Genomic DNA, 26,724 nt, shown 5'->3' with positions numbered 1-26,724 from the left:
TTGTATTCTCATAACTTTTTAAGCATTAAAGTGGGTGTTATGGTGGTTGGTTCTATGTTCCTTAGGAATTTAATTGCTTTATCTTCAAACTCTGGCATCCAACCACAGAAAAATATCAATAAGATGATAAGAAAAAACAAAAATATGAAAAGGACAAGGAGATATTTAATAGTGAATTGAACAAAAGGACCCCTCCACCCCCTCTTGTTTTCCATCATCTTCTTTCCAATTTTCCTTTTCTTTTTCTCTTTTACTTATTTATTTATTTATTTATTTTGCTTATATAATTAAGCTTTGGTGGAAGGAGACGTTTCCTCGTTTTTCAGCTGTTTGTATCTTCTGACACGCTTCGAGATTGCATTTTCATCATATTTTACTACTTTTCATAAACGCAGACACCTCGCTCTCTCTCTTTCTCTCTCTAAAAAGTTCTTTTGTTGCTCATCAAAGGGTGCCTGCCTGCATCAAATGATTTGAAAAGGGAGGAGGGTCAAATCACCAAGAAGTTCCCCCTCCCCTCTTGTTTTTGATCTGTTCGCAGGTACTTCACTCAAAAGCTCATAAAAGAGAGATATATACACCAACACAACATTATATTTTAATTTGATTTTTTTCTTTTTCCTCTCTAATTAAAATGGCCATAAAAATTGTTTGGATAATGAGATGAATATATATATATATATATAGATGGGTATCTTTTTCTCGGCCTTTTAACCCCAATCTCTCTCTCTCTCTCTCTCTCTGCCTTTTTAGTTGGGCAGTAGCAGAGATTTGAGTCTGACAGAGAGCTATTCCCTTATATAGACGAATGAATCCTATAGGTAGATTTATAGATAGAGCATGCATATATAGACAGGTGGGTGTGCTTCTTCTCTTTTGATGTTTCCTTCTATGAATTAATTCTCCCCATAACCGTTGGATCTTCTCTCTCTCTCTCTCTCTCTTTCAAATTTTAATGGTTTCTTCTGGGTCATTGTAACCCAAATTCTCCTTTCCTTTCTTGCGCAGAGATGATCATGAAGCACGTGCACACTCGGATTTTCGTCACACCAGGTACCACTGATCTATTATTAACTAATGACTCTCTCTCTCTCTCCATCAATATCTTTACCTCTTTATCTCTCCTCTCTCTCTAGCTTTTTCAGTATATATATATATACCGGTTTACCTTCATATTTTAGTCCCTTTCCTCCTTCCTCTTCTTCTTCTTCTTCTTCTTCTAGATCAGAATTGAGGGAGCTTTAAGCTATAGATTGATGGGTTTGTGCGCAAACTTGTCTGATGATGATCATTACATAATCAATTTTATGAAATTCTTTTTGGTTCTTAATTTCTCCAGGATTTGTCTGAGAAGAAGTACGAGGCCTTCACAGAGTGCTCCATAATCGTCGACAAATTCACCAACCGATTTAATTTCCAGCAGAGTTTTCTTTCATGGGTTGACTCATCTTAATTCCCACATATTCACAAGGTATATATATATATATATATATGTGTGTGTGTGTGTGTGTGTGTTCGATCGTGTGTTATCTGGATGTGGAGGGTGACTAATTAACGTGGTCTCTTTTCAATGAAGTAACCCGAAGAAAGAAGATACATATTTTTCCAAAAGAATCTCCGATGGCGACGTACTTTCATGGAAATTCCGAAATCCAAGGAGCCGATGGCTTACAAACCCTCGTGCTCATGAACCCAGGTGGCTACGTCCAATACTCCGACACGCCCCCACCGTCGCATTCCGCAGCCAACAACTTTATGTTTCTCAATTCTGTCGCTGCCGCGGCAGCAAACTCTATGAATCTCCCTCACGCGCCGTCGCCACACACCCAGCAATTTGTGGGGATCCCACTTCCCGCGACGCCCCATGACCCCAATTCACAGTCCATGCACGCCCACCACGACATCTCCGCCTTGCATGGCTTCATCCCACGTGTTCAGTACAATCTCTGGAACTCAATTGACCCCAACGCAGCGGCGCGTGATACCCCACGCGCGCAGCAAGGACTGTCTTTGAGCCTCTCATCACAGCAGCCCGGGTACGGGTCATCTCAGGCTCAAGCGCCGGCTATCTCGGGCGACGATATGCGAATTTCGGCCGGTTCCCCGTCTTCCGTTTCCGGGGTTACCAACGGTGGGATGCGGAGTGTGCTGATGAGCTCTAAGTACCTGAAGGCCGCGCAGGAGCTTCTGGACGAGTTTGTGAATGTCGGTAACGGAATTAAGAGTGAGATACTGAAGAAGGGTGAACGGAGTAAGGTGACTGGAGAATCTTCGGTCGGGGCCAGCGTCGACGGTTCCGTCGGTGGCGAAGGAAGCGGTAAGCGTGCTGCTGAGCTTTCTACCGCCGAGCGCCAGGAAATTCAGATGAAAAAGGCAAAGCTTATTAACATGCTTGATGAGGTATTTTTTTTTATGTAAAAAATATGTGAGTTTTGTTTTCCATTTGAATTGGATTTTGATGTTGAGTTTTCATGTTGAGTCTATTATTATTAAAACTAAACTAATAATAATAGACTTAAAAAATTAAGGTGGCTCGATTTATGCCTACGTCCATATCAAAACTTTTTATTCACTACATAATTCAATTAAATAATATATTTAAGGTTGATAATTAGTTTTGTAAATAAATTCTTTTAATCTGAATTATTTTGTTCATGATGGTGTGTTATATATATATATATATGAAGGTGGATCAACGGTACAGGCAGTACCACAACCAGATGCAGATTGTGATCTCGTCATTCGAGCAAGCCGCAGGAATCGGCTCTGCAAGAACATACACAGCCCTTGCGTTACAGACAATCTCAAAGCAATTCCGGTGCTTGAAAGATGCAATAACGGGCCAAATTCGATCAGCAAATAAGAGCTTGGGCGAAGAAGATTGCTTGGGAGGGAAGATTGAAGGCTCAAGACTCAAATATGTCGATCATCAGCTTAGGCAGCAACGAACTCTCCAACAGTTGGGAATGATCCAGCACAATGCTTGGAGACCCCAGAGAGGATTACCTGAAAGATCAGTTTCTGTTCTCCGTGCTTGGCTTTTCGACCACTTTCTCCACCCGTACGCATCTCAGAATTCTCATGTTTTTTCAACCCATTTGAACTTGTTTCTTCAATTCAAAAGCTTTGCTGATTTTTTCATGTAATTATTCAATTTGGATTTCAGATATCCCAAGGACTCAGACAAGCACATGCTTGCAAAGCAGACTGGTCTAACTAGGAGCCAGGTACGTCCCCGTCAAAGTCTATACATCTCTTGGTCTTAGATTGTATTTGTGGCAAAAAATGCAATCTTAAATCAAATTTCAGTAAACGGATGGTTTAAAATGGCGTTTTTTAAAAAAATGGAAGCAAGAAGTGGTGCGTTTCAAAAAACGCAAGATTTTAAAGTCCAAACTACAATTTTGCCAAATGCTTGGATTTTGAAATTGAAAATTCAAGAAGACCCTTATTTTATATGTTGTTTTGGAGTTTAATAGCTTGGACATAACGCAGGTGTCTAATTGGTTCATCAATGCTCGAGTTCGGCTATGGAAGCCAATGGTGGAGGAGATGTATATGGAGGAGCTGAAGGAGCAAGAGCAGAATGGATCAGAAGACAAAACCAGCAAGAGCAATGAAGATTCAGTATCAAAGAACAGTACTGCTCAGCATGAGAAAAGTCCTACTACGGAACATCAAGCCAAAAGCTTCAATTCCAAACATGACAACTCTGCAAACCAGAATAGTGGTCCTGCAACCTCAATTTCCAAAGCTTCAACATCCCCGGTCGGAGGAAATGTTCGGAACCATTCCGGATTCCATCTTATTGGGTCGTCGGAATTGGAGGGGATCACACAAGGAAGTCCCAAGAAACCGAGGAGCAATGAGATGCTGCATTCTCCAAGCAGTGTGCCATCAATAAGCTGCATGGATATCAAGCCTAATGCAGCAAACAACGAGCAAATTTCTATGAAATTCGGTGACATTGAGAGGCAGAGCAGAGATGGGTACTCTTTCATGGGGAGCCAAACGAACTTCACTGGAGGTTTTGGGCAATACCCAATTGGGGAAATTGGAAGGTTTGATGCTGAGCAGTTTGCAGCACCAAGGTTTTCCGGCAATGGCGTCTCTCTCACTCTTGGTCTTCCCCACTGTGAAAACCTCTCATTGTCAGGAACCCATCACACATTTCTCCCAAACCAAAACATTCAATTGGGAAGAAGAGTAGACCACATGGGTGAAGCAGATGAGTTCGGTGGCATAAGCACTTCCAACACTCACTCTTCAGCTGCATATGAAAACATCAACAATATTCAGAACCCAAAGAGGTTTGCAGCACAATTGTTGCCTGACTTTGTCGCCTAAATAAGAACATGATCAACAGATTCATGGTTTAAGGGTATCTTTCACATTTCCTTCCTGCTCCCTCTAATACTAGAGAGCAAGGAAAATGCATGCATGGTAGTGTAAAGAAAGAAGAAAATTTACTTACTTTTTAGTATAGGTTTATACTTGGAATAGAACCATTTGAGTTCTTAGCTTAGGATTTGAGAGCATATGGTTGAGGATTGTATATTATTTTTGTTAGTTTTGGAGGTGGATAGATGGATTTATCATGTCATAAAATTAGTTATCTGGTGGGTATACCAATAATATTAATGATTGTAAGTACATATATATATGCCCTTGTGATGAATGTGTATGATCCATGGAATCAAGGAGCCAATTTTCTTCTAGGGTTCTCAAAAGAAAGAATATGGAACCCTATATGTAACAAAATAATATTATGAATTTATAGACACAAAATGCAGATGCCTATTGCCAATAACTATAATTATCATACAAATTTATATATATATATATATATATATATATATATATATATATATGGAGTATTTCAACGGGGATAAAGTTTTTTGTCCAAATTAGTTTTAATCTAGTTTATTATATTGACATATGCTTTTAGAGCACATGATTCTCAAATGCATGGAAGAATTATCACATACTTTGTTAATCCTATTTAAAACCCATCTTAAAAAAACTCTCCCAACTTATTTTGAAAAAAAAAAAAAAACACTTCAATTTTTGGGCTAAAAGATAAATAAATGATATGTAAATTGTGAGAATGTTTCACGGGTTAAGATACTGGAATCTTCATAAGACCATTCTTATTTTTGTTTTGTTTTGTTTTTTTGTTTTTTTGCTTTTTTCCTTAAGCCTCTTTGTAGGACTTTAACTACAATATGTAACTGCCAAGAAGAAATTTTCCACTTTACTTTTTCTTTTGGTTTAAATATATATAATCTTTTGGTTTAGTCATGCATGAGCCTTGGACTAAATTTAGTAGCACTAGTGGCTGGAGAGAGAGGACAATAAACTAATGATGATGGGACTCATAATTTATAATTATTTCAGAGACTGCGGAAAGAAGCTTTCAAAAACATTTTTCCAGCGGAGAAGTCCGCATATTAGCATTTGTTTTTACAGAGGAAAGAATACCAAAAACCATATCCTCAAACAATCTACGCTACTTGGATTAACGAAAACACATGACATTCTCCAAGACAAAATATGAGCACGAAGGACGGATAAGGATCTTTTATATGTCCAAATTGCTAACAGTTTAAAGAGATAATGTGAGAAGTCCCATATAAAACCATTTGCTTAAATAAATTTTGAGCTGCACGACCACCAAATTATTAACAATTGGAATAATTAATTGCCAGAGATTTCAATCCGAACATGATGCGCTTATTCAGGAGACCAGAATCCAGAACCATACATTTTTCTATAGGCCCAAATTAGACGGAAAACATTTGCTGTTCAGGGGACAGGCTTCATTAAAGTATCTGAGCTTCCAAATCATCCCCATCAGATGTTATCCATTAGCTGTTCTTAAAATAAGCAAAACAAGGACCTCATGCTCATTAGTCATAGCATAAAAGCATATTAAACTAATTGTCCTATATGATAAAACTGGTCTAAGTAAATTTGACAGTATGATTTCAGTTCTTCCACAAAATCAAAAACTTGAATGTGACTAATTTTACAATTGAACAAGCCCTACATCACATGATTATAACACCCCTAAAACTATACATTCAACAAGGAATTCAAAGCAAGAAAATTTTCCTTCTAAACCATTCTCTGATTTGTTTTAGGATAATTTTTCTCTCTAGATGCCTTGATTGCTAAAGGGTGTGTACTGTACGGATAAAAATATGCAAAAACGTTAGTGTGTGTTGGTCGTACCATGATCTCCCACTACCAATGATAGCCTTCTCCTGGCAACCTTGAACCTATAACACCACACCTCAAATGCCACAGTCAGGTCTGGATACTGAATATGCTCATTTCCTAGCCATTCAGTTAATATCTCTGCCTGATTCTCAGACGGCAAGGCAACAATTATTGAAACCAATGTGGATTCCAAGTATTGCCACAGCTCGCCACCTATTTTAATTGCCAGAGCATTGTCACCGTCTCCATCACCGTCACTGTTAGTTATGACAGAATCAATAAAAGGTTTTGTAACCCTCACGAATGGAAGCCACACCTTCACTGCATGAAGCCGTTTCTCAGTTGGCAATATAACAGTGCCACACCCTATTGCCTCCCAAACTCTGGCTACAGCTACAATAACATGGATCCTTGTCTCAGTAATTTCAGTTTTATCAGCAATTGGACTTACTTGCTCAACAAATTTGACTATCTTATCTGATGCATCAATCCAGTTGTTGACAAATTCGCTCATAATTTCCAGCTCATCCAATATCTGACAAGCCCATATCAAATCAGAGAGATAGGATTGAAATGACATTATTCCAGGCCCACAAACCGATTCTACAGGTTCACGCAACAAAGCTTCTAATAGATTGTTGAATCTGGACAATAGCCTCTTTACGCATTCTTTCACCTCCAATTTTATCTCATCATCAGCAGTTAATAGAGGGGCATCGCCATCTTCAGTTATCATGTACTTAAGCTGCTTCTGTGCTGAAATTTTCACATAATTCATTGGTGGAGGGGACGATGTGGCAAATTGGAGGCCTGAGAGAAAAACCCCCATGATAGCTGACGGATTGATCGGTTGGAGCCGGGCAAGAATGGGCTCTGTTTGTAATCCCATGCGTGGTATGCTTCTTAGAATTTCCTCCTCCTCAGCGTCTTCCCACGGGACAGCTTCCAAGTACTTCACACAAGCAGTAACAATTTGTGGGCACCCAAGCTTGACAGCCACCTGCAGTATGCCAAGGGCATTTCTAACACCATGCCACATTTCATCCATTGAGCCATCTATGACAGCATAGAGAAGGCGTACAACATTGACATAGTAGTCAAAGTCAGGTTCATGACAGTAAACCTCAACACAGTTGCGGGAATCAAGAACCTGACACGTTGGCCAATTCTCAGAGAGGCGGTCAGCAAAATACTTGCTTTTTTCTATGAGTATGTGGGAATGACAGTATATCCAGTCATCTCGGCCATCCTGTGTTCGCAGTCTCACAACTACATCACTGGTTGACCGGTCACCAATCTTGCCAGGAACCCGTGTTTCATTATCCTGAGAGCAAGGGAAGATACAAGGTACAAAAGAATGGGCAACTGAGTAGTTTGTGGGCACCCGTGGAGGTCAAAAGACACATTTTGAATGAATAAGACGGCATTAACTTAGTGAGTTAAACTCCAAGTGGGCCATATTATAAACAAAACAAAGTAATGTTCGTAAAAGTTGATTGTGGTACTGGACCAAAACAATGACAGTACTAAAACAACAGTGAAATGTTTCAGTTAGAGTGTTATTAAAAATTATACAGCCAAGGGCCTAAAAGAAAGAAAGTTTTGGCAGTCTAATATTTAATAATGGTACAACAAAGTGACATGATTACAAAATGATAAAATAATGAAAAAAAGCAGGTGGATAAACTTACAGGAGAGACCATTGAAGCAATGGGCACCTAAGAGTATAATCTTTTATGCATCAACATTATGGCACCTGTACCATAAAGAAGAATATACATGAAAAATCAATATGATTTTAGAATTACAAACACGTTATTGGCAAAAGCAACAGCTACAGAACGACAAGACACATCAAAATCTTGAAATAATCGTTTCTAATATAATCCAAGATAATCCATGATAATCAAAACAGACCTCATGAGTGACCCAGAAGAATGTCACGTACAGAGGTCTAAAAGTTCTTTTCAATTGTAAAATTCCTGCATTTGCTATGTTTCCACCTGACAGATACCTATAGGAGGTTTTGTTATGTTTCAAATATAATAGTTCCAATGGATAGTGAAGTTGTAACATGCAGCCTAAGTGTATTTGTTAAAGCGTCCAATCCAAAAACTTAACCTAGTAGGTGGAGAGGTCCAAAAGGTATATATTTCCATGAACCCATATACAGCCAACCAATGTGGGATTCCTTAATATAAACAATCAAGCAGCAGAAATTTGGACTTGCACAGCGAATGGAAGATAGGTGTTAAAACCTTCAGAATGATCTTGAATTTCTCCAGGTTTTCTTTACACATCATAACACCATATAAGGAATAAAAATACGTAAGAAAATACTATTCTACGCTTAATGATAAAATGAAACTACATTAAACTGGGGAATAATGTTGGACTAACATTAAACTACATTTAGCTTCTGAACTAGATTGAGAAACAACATTTTGCTTCCTACTTCTCCAAGATATGAGGGAGTCTTTTAAAAAGATAAAAAATAAAAAAAAATAAAAAATAAAAAAGTCTTGTAGTAGAGCATGTAATATGCATGCAACTCAAAATTAGCAGAAGAATGAAGTAACAACGCACAGAACAAGGTGTCACTAAGATACTGTAGAATACAAACAGCCCAATGCAATGATGTAGGGGCAACATAAAGAATATTGGGACTGGCAACTATAAGATACGCAAGACAGGCTATGATTTGCCAACATAAAGTGGGATTCTGCGACGAAACTCTATCAGTAACTCAAAGCTTAACATTAAGTTTAGGAGGTGTATCACTAACATGTTTTCATAAAATAAACAAGCATGATTAGTGATCTCACTAGCATATAGAGTTTCTTTTTTTCTTTTTTCTTTTTTTAAAAAAAAAAAGAATTTGAGTACCTGACCCACTCATTTGAACCAACCAAAATCAGCTGGGTTCCAAGCATGTTGGGTTGGCGGTCGGAAAAAAAAACCCTAAGATGGATCGGTTTGGAAGTTGGTTTTATAAGGCTAGGAAAGATGTTGGTTCAAGTGATGTATCCCCCACCAAAAAAAAAAAAAAAAAAAAAAGGAGAAAAGAAAAGAAGTGACGTATCTCAACTTTATGCCCAATAGTAATGATCATATGGTCTATATACATAAACCACAAAATCAAACCATGCTTTGACGGGGAGTAAAAGAGAGTTGAGTCATGCAAAATTTTAGAAAAGCCAATTTATTGCATCATACGACTAAACTCCTCAATCCAAGCTCATGGTGCTTCTTTGAGACCGTACAAAGAACAACTACAGTCTACAAAACTAGTTAGAAGCACAAGAAAATCAAGGAGGCTGCATGTATACTTCTTGGAGATCACCATTAAAAAAACATTTGTAATATTCATTTGATATGATAGCCCTTTGCGGGAGGCAGCAACCGAAATTAAGGTACAAACTGATGTCATTCAGGCAACAGGAGCAAAAATGTCTACATAATCAAATCCATACTCCAGAGTATAGACTTTCTCCAACTGAATGAGCTTTGTAGCACTCAATAGATCGATCAGAGCATGTTTTCTAAAAGAGCATCTAGTTCTTCAACCATAGCCTTTTTCCAATGAGGTATAGAAGCTGCCTCTTGAGAGCAAGGCTCATGAGGAGGATGAATAGATGCCAAAAATGACTGATATGAAGATGAAAAGCAAGTCTTATAATCCTTGGGCAAAGTCGGGGGATTGAAGATTGAGAAGGATACCTAGATTCAGTAGGAGGAGGTCAAAGGAGGGATAGTAAGAGAGACAGTTTGAGATAGGGCCCCTTGCAAGGAGGCAGATTCAGGTTGTAAATTAGTTTGAGAGACAAATGGAAAAGGAGCAATGTCTTCAAATACAGAGATATCAGAACATGGATCATGAACTGGGACAGAAGGAAGATGAGGAACGGACTCTACCATGACAGGAGACTTGATTTATGGAGAAGTAAATGAAATAGGGGATTGCTTAACATATTTTATCATTAAGCTATATTCTTCTTCAAATCTACATTCAAAGTGTCTCTCTAAGGCTAAGATTAATCTAAAATTTTACATCAATACCAAAAGTGATACACTCTTTAATGAACAAAAATAATAATAATAAAGGAAAGAAAGAAAGGCGGTTAACTTGCATGTTATAACACAATCAAGTGTCTACAAAGGATTTGTTGAGCATGTATAATTTTTTTTTTTTCCTGTTCTGTTTTTGGGTAAGAAAGAAACTAAGGATCCAACCCCAGCAGAGCTACACACACATAAAATAAACTAGTCTCTATCTCTAAGAAATCCCCTGGAAACTCGTGTTCAGAACTTTAGTTTCTTTCATGAGATGCCATATTCTAGCAAAGGAACCAGCAGCTTGTTTTTTCTCTCCATAGACATAAGAACCCATATCCTTCAAATTTTCTTCTTGACTAATATTCTGACAATCTAAAATTAGACTAATTTTCCAAGCAATATTCTGTTTTCTTCAGTTACAATTAAATAAGAATATTTGCATCCCCTTCAATATGTGATTGCCTACAACTTCTCTAGTAGCTGATAAAAGACGATTTCTGGGGCCATAGCTTCTACGAAGCTAAAGGAACTGAAAAGTTTTTAAAGAACACATGTAATGTACCGGGGCTCTGTTAGAACACTATACAAGCAGATGGATGCACCAAAAACAACAAATTTTATGCAACAATTGATTGGATTAAGCAAGTGGGTGAAGGGCAAATGAAGTAGTTTCAGGGCACACATTTCGGCCTTTACTTATAAAACCCAGATTTCCTATTATCTTCTGAGTGCACCATTCACCAAAATAATCTTGCTTTTTTCCAAATTCTCAAGCTTTATAAGCAACTTCTGGAGGCAGTAATTATAGAACGCAATCACATTCTGGGCACAATAAGCAATATGGCACTAAACAATATGTATGACACAAAACACGCTGAAATCCATCCATTGTATAATAGAAAACAAGTACTTGAAGAACAATTGGAAGCCAAAATCAACCAGAAGCGAAGCTCAAAGTGAAGCGAAAGATAGCTGCTTTTCCAAAACTGAATAAAGAATACAAGAAAGGAAAAAAGAAAACAAATCAAAAACCCAGTTAGAAAGAGAGAATCGGTACCTCGTATTTATTTTCAATCTTTTTCGTTTCTTGAAGAGAAGCTCATTTATATTTCGCATGAGCAAAGCAACCCAGAAAGCTCTTTCTCTCCCGGCGGGTGAGGGTGAAGTGGGTTACAATGAGCTTTTTAGTTGTTTTATTTGCTGGTGAACGTATTGTTACCAAAAGTTGGGCCAAGATGGAGAAAGAGCCGTATTGCCTCTTATACGGTCCTGAAAACGTTGGCCCCCCAATAACCCAAGCCCAACATGCTCTTTTTTATGTTCAAAGAAGAAAAGAGGGCTCAAACCCAATTTGCTTGGGTTTAAAAAAATAGAGAAATAGTATTATTAAGGGAAAAGTAAACTTTACCCCCAAAGTTTTTGGCGATTTTCAATTCGACTTCTAATATTTTAATTTCGGGAAATTATATCTAAAATCCTTAGGTAAACGCGCTTTTATTAAAAACTCCCTAAGTTTTTTTTTTTTGAAATTTAGTCCCTGGGTCACTCGAAACTACTAGAAAACTCCCTACCGTCAATTTTTGTTAACTTCCGTTAGTCTACTCAAAACTCACCGTTTTATCTGATTAAAATATTATTATTTTTATTAATTTAATTTAAAAAATTCAATCTAAAAAAAAAAAAAAAAAAAAAAAAAAAAAAATTTGAAGGGTGGCCAGGGGTGGCGACCCACCCCTGGGGTGGCTTGCGGCCACCCCTAGGTGGTTTGGGGTGGAGTGGCACCGCCACCCCTGGCCACTCCCCCCCCAACCCCTATGGGGTGGCCGTAAGCCACCCCAGGGGTGGTTCACCCACCCTTGGGGTGGCTTGGGGTGGCTCGCGGCCACCCCATGGGTGGAGGGGTGGCCTGCGGGCCACCCCAAACCCCCAAGGGGTGGCCGTGGTGGCCGCGAGCCACCCCAAGCCACCCAAGGGGTGGCTCGAGCCACCCCATGGGTGGTTTGGGGTGGCCCGCAGGCCACCCCAAACCACCTGGGGGTGGCCGCAAGCCACCCCAGGGGTGGTTCGCCCACTCCTGGGGTGGCTTGCAGCCACTCCATAGGGGTTGGTTTGGGGGGGGGGGGATGCCACCTCTGGCCACCCTTCAAATTTTTTTTATTTTTTTTTTATATTTTTTTTTTAAGATTGAATTTTTTAAATTAAATTAATAAAAAAAATAATATTTTAATCAGATAAAACGGTGAGTTTTTAGTAGACTAACGAAAGTTAACAAAAATTGACGGTAGGGAGTTTTCTAGTAGTTTCGAGTGACACAGAGACTAAATTTCCAAAAAAAAAAAACTCAGGGAGTTTTTTAAAAAAGCGCGTTTACCTAAGGATTTTAGATATAATTTCCCTTTAATTTTTACAATGTACCCTCCAAACTTTCAAATTTTTGCAATTCGACCAATTTATCCCAAAATTCCCATATTGCTCCTAATTTTTATTTTTTATAAAAAAAAAATTAAAAAAAAATTCGGGGTGGCTGGCCATCTGGTCATTTAAAAAAAAAAAAAAATTAGAGGCAATATGAAAATTTTGAGATAAAATTGGTCGAATTACAAAAATTTGAAAGTTTAAGGAGTGTATTACAAAAATTAAAACATTAGAGGTCAAATTGAAAATCGGCTCAAACTTTAATGGGGTAAAGTGTAATTTTCCCTATTATTAAATATGTGTGGTTGAAAAACTAAAGACAAATCTACTATATTTTTTTTAAAGCACCTAAACGTGTTGCATTAATCTTCTCAAAATTGAAATTGATAATCACTATTACTTTTCATTTTCCATTCGTCACTTATATTTATTTATTTTTTGTCTTTATTTCATAATAAATCTTATGAAATTGTGACACGTCATTTGAGAATCGACTTTTAAAAATAAATTTTAAGAAGTGTAGCACTTCTCATCCACTGGTATGATGGACAAGATACCGATTTGTTACCACAAAGTACCGAGTTATAACCACAATTGTTTTAAAATATTAACTAAATAATTAAATTTATTATTTTTTATTATTTTAACCTTTTGAGATAAATAGTAATTTAATATAATATAAAAATAAATGTCTTAAATTTGAATCATGTATTTTATATACCTCTCATTTCAACTAAATATTTCTTAGATTAAGCTTTACCTATTCAATTCATTAAATAATTAAATGGTAATTAACAAACTGAGCACGCCATCACTTCAAATATTATTTCATCAATCGTGCTTTTCTTTTCTTCTTTTGTTTTTTTTTTTTTTTTTTCCCAATTTATTGCTTCCCTTGAACTGTAATTTGCTCTCATGTAAACACTACCATCGAACTATCTTTTTAATGTTGTTTCATTGACCAAGTGTAACTTTGACGTGCATGGATATTAACAAACATCTAGAAGTGTTTAAATTAATGTGGTTGATATTATATAATCCAACCAAAAGCTATAAATTAAAATAAATAAAAAATAAAATAAAAAGTTCAACAAAAGCTGCTTTGCCTCAGTCATAGCTACTAGAATAGAGGCCATGTGGTTGGTTGCATACTCTTCTCATAATTATTACGTAGTGTTTGGTAGTAATTAAATTTTGGGATAAATGTAAAACTGGTTATTGTGGTTGACCTAGATTATAAATTACTTATTGAGTTATTGTGGTATAAAAAATAATTTATAGATCTTCAGAGTAGGCTAGAATAACAGTTTACCCCTTAAATCAATTTCCATGCTCTAAAGACAAATACCAGTTTAATAAAAAGAGTCCAACTTAATTTGAGGGAAAACTTTGTCACAATTTACTAACTTGAATGTTGTTTTTATTTATTTTTCAATGGTTAGAAGATGTGATCCTCAAATTCTCGCAAGATGCTTTCAAATCGTGACTAGGGAAATGAAAATGAAAGAGGATTACGCATAGAGTAAAATTTTGGGGATATAAAAGATTAGGTTAATTTATTGAAGCAGTATGATTTGGAGTGAAGGCTGATGTGTAGTCTTAACTGGTGTCATAAAATGATATGAAAAACCCTAGTTATCATTTTTTAAAGTCATAAATTAATAATAACATGTGTCGCATTTTTATTGTGTATGATGTGACAAAGTAACGGATTTTGTTAAATTACTTAATGAAAATTGATTTCAATGAGTAAACTGTAATTTTTGCCTACCCTGAGGACCTATAAATTATATTTATTTTATATCACATGGAGTAATTTATAATTTAGGCCAACCACATGAACTAATTTTGCATTTATTCCTTAAATTTTGCTCCTTCAATCCACGCGTCTACTATATATATATATATATATACTTTTCATAATAAAAACGACCCCGGTCAGCAGTCTGCTTGTTCTTTGTTTAACATCGATCGTTAATGAAGTCATGCCCCCAGAAACGTGGCTCACGTATATATCCTTTGACAAGTATTGGAACATGTTCTGGTTGACTGGCCAACAATTATTAATTATGTTTGGGAACTCAACTTGCACATCAGTGAATGTTTGAAACTTGCAAGAAATTCCAAATCTTTGCTGAAATTACAAATCAGTGGGCAAAAATTTTATTAAGGCACATGTCTTTATCAATATTGAATTTCCAGCCACTTCTATATATTATATTGGATACACACAAACTTTTAGGAATACCCAAACCATAAATTTCTGCTGCAACTTAGTATTAAGTTAGAATACTAAGTGGACTTGTATTGGTTTTATTGTCTTTTTCTTTCCATAGGTAAGATTAAATTTCATTGATAGAAAGAAATGTTAAATTTTATTGATAGCGTGAAACGTTAGAACCAATAAAATTATGATATTTGTCATATTTAAGTTAGTGTCACACTAACAGAATCTATTAAATTAGTGAACGAAATTTGACTTATAACTAAATTATTTTTTTGGCATACTTAGGGATCTTTGAGTTCATTTTGGTACCACATGGAGCTATTTGTAAATCAGCTAAATTACAATGACTAATTTTACATTTTTCCCTTATATATATGTTCTATGTAACGCCCCCAAATTTTTTTTCCTTTTAAATAACGGACGCCCAAGAGTACTACTAATTTTTTTGCTCTCATTTTTGCCCTCACCTAAACAGGTAAGGATGAAAATGTGGTTACCATTAATGGTTATTGACTAAAACCGCTAACAATAACCTTCTAGGCGATTAGTAAAATTTACTAACCGCCTAGCAGTTAAACCCTAATAACCGCTAACCGCTTTTTAAAAGAAAAAACCAAAACGACTTTATTTATATATATATATATTGGCGGTTAGCGGATAGTTAATAGCTGCCCACTTTTTCACCCCTATAAATAGGCACTTAGTATATTCACAACAAAATTTTAGCTATAATTTTTTTTTGTTTTTTTTAAACTTTAATCATCAACGCTACAAAAGATCTAAGTCATGAACATCATAGCATTCATCCATAATTACATTCACCAAGAGAACATGACGTTTATAACTTTAATTGCATACCCAAGTTTATAGAATTAATTACTCCAGTCAAATATAGGCATAACAAAAGGTATTATATCAAGTTTTTAGGAGAGCTAATTATCTTTGGGCACATTTTATTGTTAAATTGACTGCTTTTCATTATTGTTATGGAAGCGTTTCCACTTTTTTTTCCTTTTAATCTTGGGTAAGAACCAAGAGTGGGAGAGATCATCTTTGATCTCCTCCCCCTTTTTCTTAGTTGTTATACCAAAAAAAAATTAAGACCAAAATATATACACTAAAAAAAAAAAAACTCTTGAAAGCCATGACTATCATCTACTCATCTGCTCGCACCTACTTCTGTATTCTTTGTGAAATAGCATTTTACAAATAAAAGGTGAGTCTATGGCTCGATAAGTAAACAATAATTTAAAATGAACTTTGTAGTTAATTCATACAAATCAGTCTAATAAAGTTACATGTATTCGTAAAATATGTAAGAAGCACAACGTTTTTTTATTAATGTTATTAAAAAAGAGAGCATCTTCTATACAATTGTGGCATAACAAAATGTGGTTTTCTGTCACCAATCAAAAGTTGCCACGTAAGCCTATCATCCCAAGCTTACACGTATGAAAACAATATAACCACACCTGATTATACCAAATTTAAATTAAAAAATAAATTATTTTTTTTAAAACAAAATTAAAACGGCAATTATTGTGGGGGTATGGGATGGCGTGGCCGGCGAGCCACCCTTAGGCAATGGGGTGGCCCGCATGTAGCCGGGTGGCTCGCCGGCCACCCCTTGGGGGGGAGAGGGTGACCAGCAAACCACCCTTCAATTTTTTTTTTTTTTTTTTTTTTTTTTTTTTTTTAAGTTAATTAGTTTTTTAATTTTTTTTTTTTTCAAATATTTGGTATTATTTGGTATATAAGGTGTTTTGTTTTGTTTTTTTTTGTTTTTTGTTTTTTCTCTTATCATGTTCTATGCAAATGTGTTATACATTGATCGGTGGGTAGAAAAGTGGGCTTTTATGCAATGACCGTATTGATGATATCCTCTAAAAAAACATGTAAGAAGTACATGCTATTAGAAAAATATGTGCTCCTCACATGCTAAGGAATACATTTCATTTCATCAGACTGGTTTGTTGCTAATTCATACAAACCAGTTTTTAATGTAAAAAATGAGTTTTGTTTTCCATTTGAATTGGATTTTGATGTTGAGTTTTGTATTCAAATTCAACTCTTTGTTGGGTGTTTATTATTACAACTTACAATTTATGGAAGAGAGATGAGAACAAGAAGAGAGAATCAAAGAATTAAGGTGATTCGGCTTATGGCTTACGTCGACACATCAAAGTCTTTTCTTGACTACATCTTTGCTTATCTTTGCTTGAATTCAATTGAATAATATATTTAAGGGAAAAATATAATTTAGCCCTTAAAATTACCAGTCATTTTCATTTTAGCCCCCTAATGTTCAAAAAGTTATAAAGTAGCCTCCAAACTACCAAACAGTTGCAATTTGGCCACTCCGTTAGCTATTACGGTCAAATAGGATGAAAAATTTAAAACTACGTCGTTTTGGCAAGGTTAAGTTACCAAAATGCCCTTTTGAAAAAAAATCAATTAAAAAATGCACCCCCCGTCCCCCAAAAAAAACGATGTCGTTTTGAGGAAAAAGTTTCCGGCTACCCCATAGCCCCTAAACCACGGTTTTTTTTTTTCTTTTCTTCCCTCAAAACGACGTCATTTTGGGGGGCATTTTTTAAATTGATTTTTTTTTTCCAAAAGGACATTTTAGTAACTTAACCTTGCTAAAATGACGTAGTTTTGAATTTTCCATCCTATTTGACGGTAATGACTATCGGAGTTGCCAAATTGCAAATATTTGGTAGTTTAGGGGCTGCTTTATCACTTTTTGAACATTAGGGGGCTAAAATGGAAATGGCTGGTAGTTTGGGAGGCTAAATTATATTTTTTTCCTATATTTAAGGATGTTAATTAGTTTTGTAAATGAATTCTTTTAATCTGAATGATTTTGTTCATGATTTTGTGTTATATATATACGAAGGTGGATCAACGGTACAGGCAGTACCACAGCCAGATGCAGATTGTGAATTTGTGATCTCCTCATTCGAGCAAGCGGCAGGAATCGGCTCTGCAAGAACATACACAGCCCTTGCCTTACAGACGATCTCAAAGCAGTTCCATTGCTTGAAAGATGCAATAACGGGCCAAATTCGATCTGCAAATAAGAGTTTGGGCGAAGAAGATTGCTTGGGAGGGAAGATTGAAGGCTCAAGACTCAAATATGTTGATCATCAGCTTAGGCAGCAACGAACTCTCCAACAGTTGGGAATGATCTAGCACAATGCTTGGAGACCCCAGAGAGGATTACCTGAAAGATCAATTTCTGTTCTCCGTGCTTGGCTTTTCGACCACTTTCTCCACCCGTACGCATCTCAGAATTCTCATGTTTTTTCCACCCATTTGAACTTGTTTCTTCTTCAATTCAAAAGATTTGCTGATTTTTTCATGTAATTATTCAATTTGGAGTTCAGATATCCCAAGGACTCAGCCAAGCACATGCTTGCAAAGCAGACTGGTCTAACTAGGAGCCAGGTACGTACCCATCAAAGTCTAGCTTTACATCTCTTAGTCTTAGATTGCATTTGTCATTAAGAATTCCCAGACAAAAAATTCGATCTTAAATCAAATTCCAGCAAATGGTTTGTTTAAAATGTCATTTTAAAAAAAAAATCGCAGGCAAGGGGTGATGCGTTTTAAAAAAAGCACGATTTTAAAGTCTAAACTACAATTTTGCCAAATACTTGGATTTTGAAATTGTAAATTCAAGCAGACCCTTATTTTATATGTTGTTTTGGAGTTGAATAGCTTGGACATAATGCAGGTTTCTAATTGGTTCATCAATGCTCGAGTTCGGCTATGGAAGCCAATGGTGGAGGAGATGTATATAGAGGAACTGAAGGAGCAAGAGCAGAATGGATCAGAGGACAAAACAAGCAAGAGCAATGAAGATTCAGCATCAAAGAACAGTACTGCTCAGCATGAGAAAAGTCCTGCTACTGAACATCAAGCCAAAAGCTTCAATTCCAAACATGACAACTCTGCAAACCAGAATAGTGGTCCTGCAACCTCAATTTCAATAGCTTCAACATCCCCAGTCGGAAGAAATGTTCAGAACCATTCCGGATTCTGTCTGATTGGGTCGTCGAAATTGAAGGGGATCACACAAGGAAGTCCCAAGAAACGGAGGAGCAATCAAATGCTGCATTCTCCAAGCAGTGTGCCACCAATAAGCTACATGGATATCAAGCCGAATGCAGCAGACAACGAGCAAATTTCTATGAAATTCGGTGATATTGAGAGGCAGAGCAGAGATGGGTACTCTTTCGTGGGGAGCCAAAAAGAACTTAACTGGAGGTTTTGGGCGATACCAATTGGGGAAATTGGAAGGTTTGATCCTGAGCAGTTTGCAGCACCAAGGTTTTCCGGCAATGGCGTCTCTCTCACTCTTGGTCTTCCCCACTGTGAAAACCTCTCCTTGTTAGGAACCCATCACACATTTCTCCCAAACCTGAACATTCAATTGGGAAGAAGAGTAGACTACATGCGTGAAGCAGAAGAGTTCGGTGGCATAAGCACTTCCAACACTCACTCTTCAGCTGCATATAAAATCATCAACAATATTCAGAACCCAAAGAGGTTTACAGCACAATTGTTGCCTGACTTTGTCGCCTGGAGAAGAACATGATCAACAAATTCATGGCTTCAGGATATCTTTCACATTTCCTTCCTGCTCCCACAAATACTAGGGAGCAAGGAAAATGCATGCATGGTAGGGAAAAGAAAGAAGAAAATTTACTTACTTTTTAGTATAGGTTTATACTTGGAATAGAATCATTTGAGTTCAAAGACAGCTTAGGATTTGAGAGCATATGGTTGAGGATTGTATATTATTTTTGTTAGTTTTGGAGGTGGATAGATGGATTTATCATGTCATAAAATTAGTTATCTGGTGGGTACACCAATAATATATATATATATATATATATATATATATATATATATATATGTCCTTGTGATGAATGTGTATGATCCATGGAATCAAGGAGCCAATTTTCTTCTAGGGTTCTCAGAAGAAAGAATATGGAACCCTATAAGTAACAAAATAATATTATGAATGTATATACACAACATATATCACATGCTTTATTAATCCTATTTAAAATGCATATAAAAATGCATTTTAAATATCACCTGCTTTGTTAATCTTATTTAAAATGCATATAAAAAATAAAATAAAAAATAAAAAAAATGTGAGAAGTCCCATATAAAACCATTTGCCTAAATAAATTTTGAGCTGCTCGACCACCAAATTATTAATTTGGTTAATCAATTGCCGGAAATTTCAATCCGAACATGACACACTTATTCAGGAGACTAGAATCTAGAACCATACATTTTTCTATAGGCCCAAATTAGACGGAAAACATTTGCTGCTCAGGGGACAGACTTCATTAAATAATCTGAGCTTTCAATCATCCCCAGCAGATGTTATCCATTAGCTGTTCTTAAAATAAGCAAAACAAGGACCTCATGCTCATTCATCATAGCATACAAGCATATTAAACTAATTGTCCTGTATGATAAAACTGGTCTAAGTAAATTTGACAATATGATTTCAGTTCTTCCACAAAATCAAAAACTTGAATGTGACTACTTTTACAATTGAACAAGCCCTACATCACATGATTATAACACCCCTAAAACTATACATTCAACAAGGAATTCAAAGCAAGAAAATTTTCCTTCTAAACCATTCTCTGATTTGTTTAAGGATAATTTTCCTCTCTAGATGCCTTGATTCCTAAAGGGTGTACTGATAAAAATATGCAAAAAGGTTAGTGAGTGTTGGTCGTACCATGATCTCCCACTACCAATGATAGCCTTCGCCTGGCAACCTTGGACCTATAACACCACACCTCAAATGCCTCAGTCAGGTCTGGATACTGAATATGCTCATTTCCTAGCCATTCAGTTAATATCTCTGCCTGATTCTCAGACGGCAAGGCAACAATTATTGATACCAATGTTGATTCCAAGGATTGCCACAGCTCGCCATCTATTTTAATTGCCAGAGCATTGTCACTGTCTCCATCACCGTCACTGTTAGTTATGACAGAATCAATCAAAGGTTTCGTAACCCTCACGAATGGAAGCCACACCTTCACTGCATAAAGCCGTTTCGCAGTTGGCAATATAACAGTGCCATACCCTATTGCCTCCAAAACTCTGGCTGCAACTTCAATAACTTTGTACCTTGTCTCAGCAATTTCAGCTTTTTCAGCAGTTGGACTTACATGCTCAACAACATTGACTATCGTATCTGATGCATCAATCCAGTTGTTGACAAATTCTCTCATAATTTCCAGCTTATTCAATATCTGACTAGCCCATGACAAATCAGAGAGATAGGATTGAAATGACTGCATTATTCCAGGCCCACAAACCGATTCTACAGGTTCACGCAACGAAGCTTCTAATAGATTGTTGAATCTGGACAATAGCCTCTTTACGCATTCTTTCACCTCCAATTTTATCTCGTCATCAGCAGTTAATAGAGGGGCATCATCATCTTCAGTTATCATGTACTCAAGCTGCTCCTGTGCTGAAATTTTAAGATCATTCATTGGTGAAGGGGATGATGTGGCAAATTGGAGGGCTGAGAGAAACAACCCCATGATAGCTGATGGATTCACCGGTTGAAGACGGGCAAGAATGGGCTCTGTTTGTAATCCCATGCCTGGTATGATTCTTAGAATTTCCTCCTCCTCAGAGTCTTCCCACGGGACAGCTTCCAAGTACTTCACACAAGCAGTAACAATTTGTGGGCACCCAAGCTTGACAGCCACCTGCAGTATGCCAAGGGCATTTCTAACACCATGCCACATTTCATCCATTGAGCCATCTATGACAGCATAGAGAAGGCGTACAACATTGACATAGTAGTCAAAGTCAGGTTCATGGCAGTAAACCTCAACACAGTTGCGTGAATCAAGAATCTGACACGTTGGCCAATTCTCAGAGAGGCGGTCAGCAAAATACTTGCTTTTTTCTATGAGTATGTGGGAATGACAGTATATCCAGTCATCTCGGCCATCCTGTGTTCGTAGTCTCACAACTACATCACTGGTTGACCGGTCACCAATCTTGCTAGGAACCCGTGTTTCATTATCCTGAGAGCAAGGGAAGATACGAGGTACAAAAGAATGGGCAACTGAGTAGTTCGTGGGCAACAGTGGAGGTCAAAAGACACATTTGGAATGAATAAGACGGCATTAACTTGGCGAGTTAAATTCCAAGTAGGCCGTATTATAAACAAAACAAAGTAACGTTCATAAAAGTTGATTGTGGTACTGGACCAAAACAATGACAGTACTAAAACAACAGTGAAATGTTTCAGTTAGAGTGTGTTATTGTAAATTATACAGCCAAGAGCCTAAAAGAAAGAAAGTTTTAGCAGTCTAACATTTAATAATGGTACAACAAAGTGACATGATTACAAAATGAAAAAAAGCAAGTGGATAAACTTACAGGAGAGACCATTGAAGCAATGGGCACCTAAGAGTATTATCTTTTATGCATTAACATTATGGCACCTGTACCGTAAAGAAGAATCTACATGAAAAATCAATATGATTGTAGAATTACAAACACGTTAATGGCAAAAGCAACAGCTACAGAACTACAAGACACGTCAAAATCTTGAAATAATCGTTTCTAATAAAATCCAAGATAATCCACAATAATCAAAACAGACCTCACGAGTGACCCAGAGGAATGTCACGTACAGATCTCCAACATTGTCTAAAAGTTTTTTTTTCAATTGTAAAATTCCTGCATTTGCTATGTTTCCACCTGACAGATACCTATAGGAGGTTTTGTTATGTTTCAAATATAATAGTTCCAATGGATAGTGAAGTTGTAACATGCAGCCTAGGTGTATTTGTTAAAGCATCCAATCCAAAAACTGAACCTAGTAGGTGGAGAGGTCCAAAAAGTACATATTTCCATGAACAAGTATACAGCCAACCAATGTGGGATTCCTTAATATAAACAATCAAGCAGCAGAAATTTGGACTTGCACAGCGAATGGAAGATAGGTGTTACAACCTTCAGAATGATCTTGGATTTCTCCAGGTTTCCTTTACACCTCATAACACTATATAAGGAATAAAAATACGTAAGAAAATACTATTCTACCCTTAATGATAAAATGAAACTACATTAAACTTGGCAATAATGTAGGACCTTGTAAAAATATTAGCAAGTTGCAGTGAGGATGATCTGTAAGCTTACAATTCCTTGCTCAAGGTGCTAACATACAAAATGACAGTCAATTTCAATATTGTTTGTAGCTTATGAATAGTAGTATTATCAATAGTCTGAATGGCGCTTATGTCACAAAGTTATAGGAGTTGGAGAGAATAGATTGACCCCCATATCTTGAAACAACCATCTAAGCCATATAATTTCTACAGTATGAGCCATGAAAAGTAGTATTATCAATAGTATGAGCCATGAAAGTATTTAGCTTCTGAACTAGATTGAGAAACAACATTTTGCTTCCTACTTCTCCAAGATATGAGGGAGTCTTCTAAAAAGATTAAAAAAAAAAAAAAAAAAAAAAAAAAAGAAAAAAATTCTTGTAGTAGAGCATGTAATATGCATGCAACTCCTAATTAGGAGAAGAATGAATGAAGTAACAACGCACAGAACAAGGTGTCACTAAGATATTGTGGAATACAAACAACAGCCCAATGCAATGATGTAGGGGCAACATAAAGAATATTAGGCCTGGCAACCATAAGATACGCAAGACAAGCTATGATTTGCCAACATAGAGTGGGATACTGCAACGAAAATCTATCAGTAACTCAAAGCTTAACATTAAGTTTAGGAGGTGTATCACTAACATGTTTTCATAAAATAAACAAGCATGATTAGTGATCTCACTAGCATATAGAGTTTTTTTTTTTTCATTTAAAAAAAAAGAAAAAGAATTCGAGTACCTGACCCACTCATCTGAACCAACCAACATCAGCTAGGTTCCAACCATGTTGGGTTGGTGGTTGGAAAAAAAACCTAAGATGGATCGGTTTGGAAGTTGGTTTTATAAGGCTAGGAAAGATGTTGTTTCAAGTGATGCATCCTTCCCCCCCCCCAAAAAAAAAAAACTGTGACGTATCTCAACTTTATGACCACTAGTAATGATCATATGGTCTATATACATAAACCACAAAATCAAACCATGCTTTGACGAGGAGTAAAAGAGACTTGAGTCATGCAAAATTTTACAAAAGCCAATTTATTGCATCATACGACTAAACACCTCAAACCAAGCTCATGGTGCTTCTTTGAGACCATACAAAGAACAACTACAGTCTACAAAACTGGTTAGGAGCACAAGAAAATCAAGGAGGCTGCATGTATACTTCTTGAAGATAACCATTAAAAAAACATTTGTAATATTCATTTGATATGATAGCCCTTTGCGGGAGGCAGCAACTGAAATTAAGGTACAAACTGATGTCATTCAGGCAACAGGAGCAAAAATGTCATCACAATCAAATCCATGCTCCAGAGTATAGACTTTCTCCAACTGAATGAGCTTTGTAAGAGAGACAGTTTGAGAGAGGGCCCCTTGCAAGGAGGCAGATTCAGGTTGTAAATTAGTTTGAGAGACAAATGGAAAAGGAGCAATGTCTTCAAATACAGAGAAATCAGAACATGGATCATGAAGTGGGACAGAAGGAAGATGAGGAACGGACTCTATCATGACAGGAGAATTGATTTATGGAGAAGTAGATGAAATAGGGGATTGCTTAACATATTTTATCATTAATTTATATTCTTCTTCAAATCTACATTCAAAATGTCTTTCTAAGGCTAAAATTAATCTAAAATTTTACATCAATACCAAAAGTGATACACGCTCTTTAATAAACAAAAAAATAATAATAAAGGAAAGAAAGAAAGGCAGTTAACTTGCATGTTATAACACAAACAAGTGTCTACAAAGGATTTATTGAGCATGTATAATTTTTTTTTTCCTATTCTGTTTTGGGTAAGAAAGAAACTAAGGATCCAACCCCAGAACTACATGACACATAAAATCTAGTCTCTATCTCTAAGAAATCCCCTGGAAACTCGTGTTCAGAACTTTTGTTTCTTTCATGAGATGCCATATTCTAGCTAACGAACCAGCAGCTTATTTTGTTTCTCCATAGACATAAGAAACCATAGCCTTCAAATTTTCTTCTTGGCTAATATTCTGACAATCGAAAATTAGACTAATTTTCCAAGCGATATTCTGTTTTCTTCAGTTACAATTAAATACGAATATTTGCATCCCCTTCAATATGTGATTGCCTACAACTTCTCTAGTAGCCGATAAAAGACGATTTCTGGGGCCATAGCTTCTACGAAGCTAAAGGAACTGAAATGTTTTTAAAGAACACATGTAATGTACCGGGACTCTGTTAGAACACTGCACAAGCAGATGGATGCACCAAAAACAGCAAATTTTATGCAACAATTGATTGGATTAAGCAAGTGGGTGAAGGGCAAATGAAGTAGTTTCAGGAAGTGGGCACACATTTCGGCCTTTACTTATAAAATTTAGATTTCCTATTATCTTCTGAGTGCACCATTCACCAAAATAATCCTGCTTTTTTCCAAATTCTCAGGCTTTATAAGCAACTTCTGGAGGCAGTAATTATAGAATGCAATCACATTCTGGGCCTAATAAGCAATGTGAAACTAAACAATATGTATGACACAAAAAACCTGAAATTCATCCATTGTATAATAGAAAACAAGTACTTGAAGAACAATTGGAAGCCAAAATCAACCAGAAGCGAAGCTCAAAGTGAAGCTAAATATAGCTGCTTTTTCCAAAAACTGAATAAAGAATACAATAAAGGAAAAAAGAAAACAAATTAAAACCCAGTTAGAAAGAGAGAATCGGTACCTCATATTTATTTTCAATCTTTTTCGTTTCTTGAAAAGAAGCTTATTTATATTTCGCATGAGAAAAGCAACCCAGAAAGCTCTTTCTCTCTCGGAGGGTGAGGATGAGGGTGAAGTGGGTTACAACGAGCTTTTCGGTTGTTTTATTTGCTGGTGAACATATTGTTACCAAAAGTTGGGCCAGGATGGAGAAAGAGCCGTATTGCCTCTCATACAGTCCTAAAAACGTTGGGCCCCCATAACCCCAAGCCCAACTTGCACTTTTTTCTATTCAAATGACAAAAGTGGGCCCAAGCCCAATTTGCTCTGGGTCGAAAAAAATAGAGAAATAGTATTATTAAATAAGGATAAATGCAAAATTGATCATTATGGTTGGCCTAAATTACAAATCACTCCATGTGGTATAAAAAATAATTTATAGGTCATTGTACTTGATCTAAATTATAAATCACTTCATATGGTATAAAAAATAATTTATAGGTCCTCAGGGTAGGCCAAAATAACAGTTTATTCTCTGAAATCAATTTTTATGATCTAAAGACAAATGTAAGTTTAATAAAAAAGAGTAACTCAATTTTCTCCAATTTAATTTGAAGGAAAAAATTTGTCACAATTTATTAACTTAAATGTTGTTTTTATTTATTTTTCAATGGTTAGAAGATGTGACTGTCAAATTCTCGCAAAATGCTCCCAAATCGTTGCGAGGAAGATGAAAATGAGAGAAGGTTATGCATAGACTAAAATTTTGGGGATATAAGAGATTAGATTAATTTATTGAAGCAGCATGACTTGGAGTGATGATTGATGTGTAATCTTAGCTAGTGTCCTAAAATTGTAATATCCCAACTTTTTAAATCGTTTTAAAAAGAATTTTAACTCCTTACTCAACAAGTTATTAGTCTTCTAAACAGGCCCAAAAC

General features: G+C 36.4%; 4 protein-coding genes across 8 annotated transcripts; 2 read left to right on the top strand and 2 right to left on the bottom strand.

Moving 5' to 3' along the window:
- The first annotated feature begins 322 nt into the window (after nt 1-322).
- BLH1 (BEL1-like homeodomain 1) lies at nt 323-4,655 on the top strand. 2 transcript variants are annotated; one of them, XM_059606500.2, is made up of 7 exons: nt 323-541; nt 1,009-1,053; nt 1,340-1,471; nt 1,577-2,400; nt 2,688-3,061; nt 3,167-3,227; nt 3,496-4,655. In XM_059606500.2, the coding sequence occupies exons 4-7, from the start codon at nt 1,621-1,623 to the stop codon at nt 4,345-4,347; spliced, it is 2,067 nt and encodes a 688-aa protein (XP_059462483.1). In that variant the 5' UTR covers nt 323-541; nt 1,009-1,053; nt 1,340-1,471; nt 1,577-1,620; the 3' UTR covers nt 4,348-4,655. The 2 variants fall into 2 exon arrangements, with proteins under 2 accessions (XP_059462483.1, XP_059462482.1); XM_059606499.2 differs by lacking the exon at nt 323-541 and adding an exon at nt 715-856.
- A 1,228-nt stretch (nt 4,656-5,883) lies between these two features.
- LOC132192055 (BTB/POZ domain-containing protein At3g05675-like) lies at nt 5,884-11,425 on the bottom strand. The gene is made up of 3 exons (XM_059607247.2): nt 11,336-11,425; nt 7,914-7,978; nt 5,884-7,546 (listed from the first exon to the last, which is right to left on the bottom strand). Exons 2-3 carry the CDS (start codon nt 7,923-7,925, stop codon nt 6,215-6,217), a joined length of 1,344 nt encoding a protein of 447 aa, XP_059463230.2. The 5' UTR covers nt 7,926-7,978; nt 11,336-11,425; the 3' UTR covers nt 5,884-6,214.
- Nucleotides 11,426-17,761: 6,336 nt separating this feature from the next.
- LOC132162248 (BEL1-like homeodomain protein 1) lies at nt 17,762-19,387 on the top strand. The gene is made up of 4 exons (XM_059572510.2): nt 17,762-18,099; nt 18,310-18,370; nt 18,660-19,255; nt 19,321-19,387. Exons 1-4 carry the CDS (start codon nt 17,762-17,764, stop codon nt 19,385-19,387), a joined length of 1,062 nt encoding a protein of 353 aa, XP_059428493.2.
- On the bottom strand, nt 19,344-25,902 carry LOC132191947 (BTB/POZ domain-containing protein At3g05675). Of its 4 annotated transcripts, none has more exons than XM_059607091.1 (4): nt 25,806-25,902; nt 22,367-22,431; nt 20,694-22,008; nt 19,344-19,434 (listed from the first exon to the last, which is right to left on the bottom strand). In XM_059607091.1, exons 2-4 carry the CDS (start codon nt 22,376-22,378, stop codon nt 19,424-19,426), a joined length of 1,338 nt encoding a protein of 445 aa, XP_059463074.1. In that variant the 5' UTR covers nt 22,379-22,431; nt 25,806-25,902; the 3' UTR covers nt 19,344-19,423. The 4 variants fall into 4 exon arrangements, with proteins under 4 accessions (XP_059463074.1, XP_059463071.1, XP_059463072.1 ...); XM_059607088.2 differs by having other exon boundaries at nt 19,418-19,507; nt 22,367-22,994; XM_059607089.1 differs by having other exon boundaries at nt 19,418-19,507; nt 22,367-22,450.
- Nucleotides 25,903-26,724: the final 822 nt, after the last annotated feature.

This window comes from Corylus avellana, chromosome 10, assembly GCF_965113065.1.
Source record: "Corylus avellana chromosome 10, dhCorAvel1.hap1.2, whole genome shotgun sequence".
In the NCBI taxonomy this organism is placed as follows: Eukaryota; Viridiplantae; Streptophyta; class Magnoliopsida; order Fagales; family Betulaceae; genus Corylus; species Corylus avellana.
This window is presented reverse-complemented; position numbering and strand designations above follow the sequence as displayed.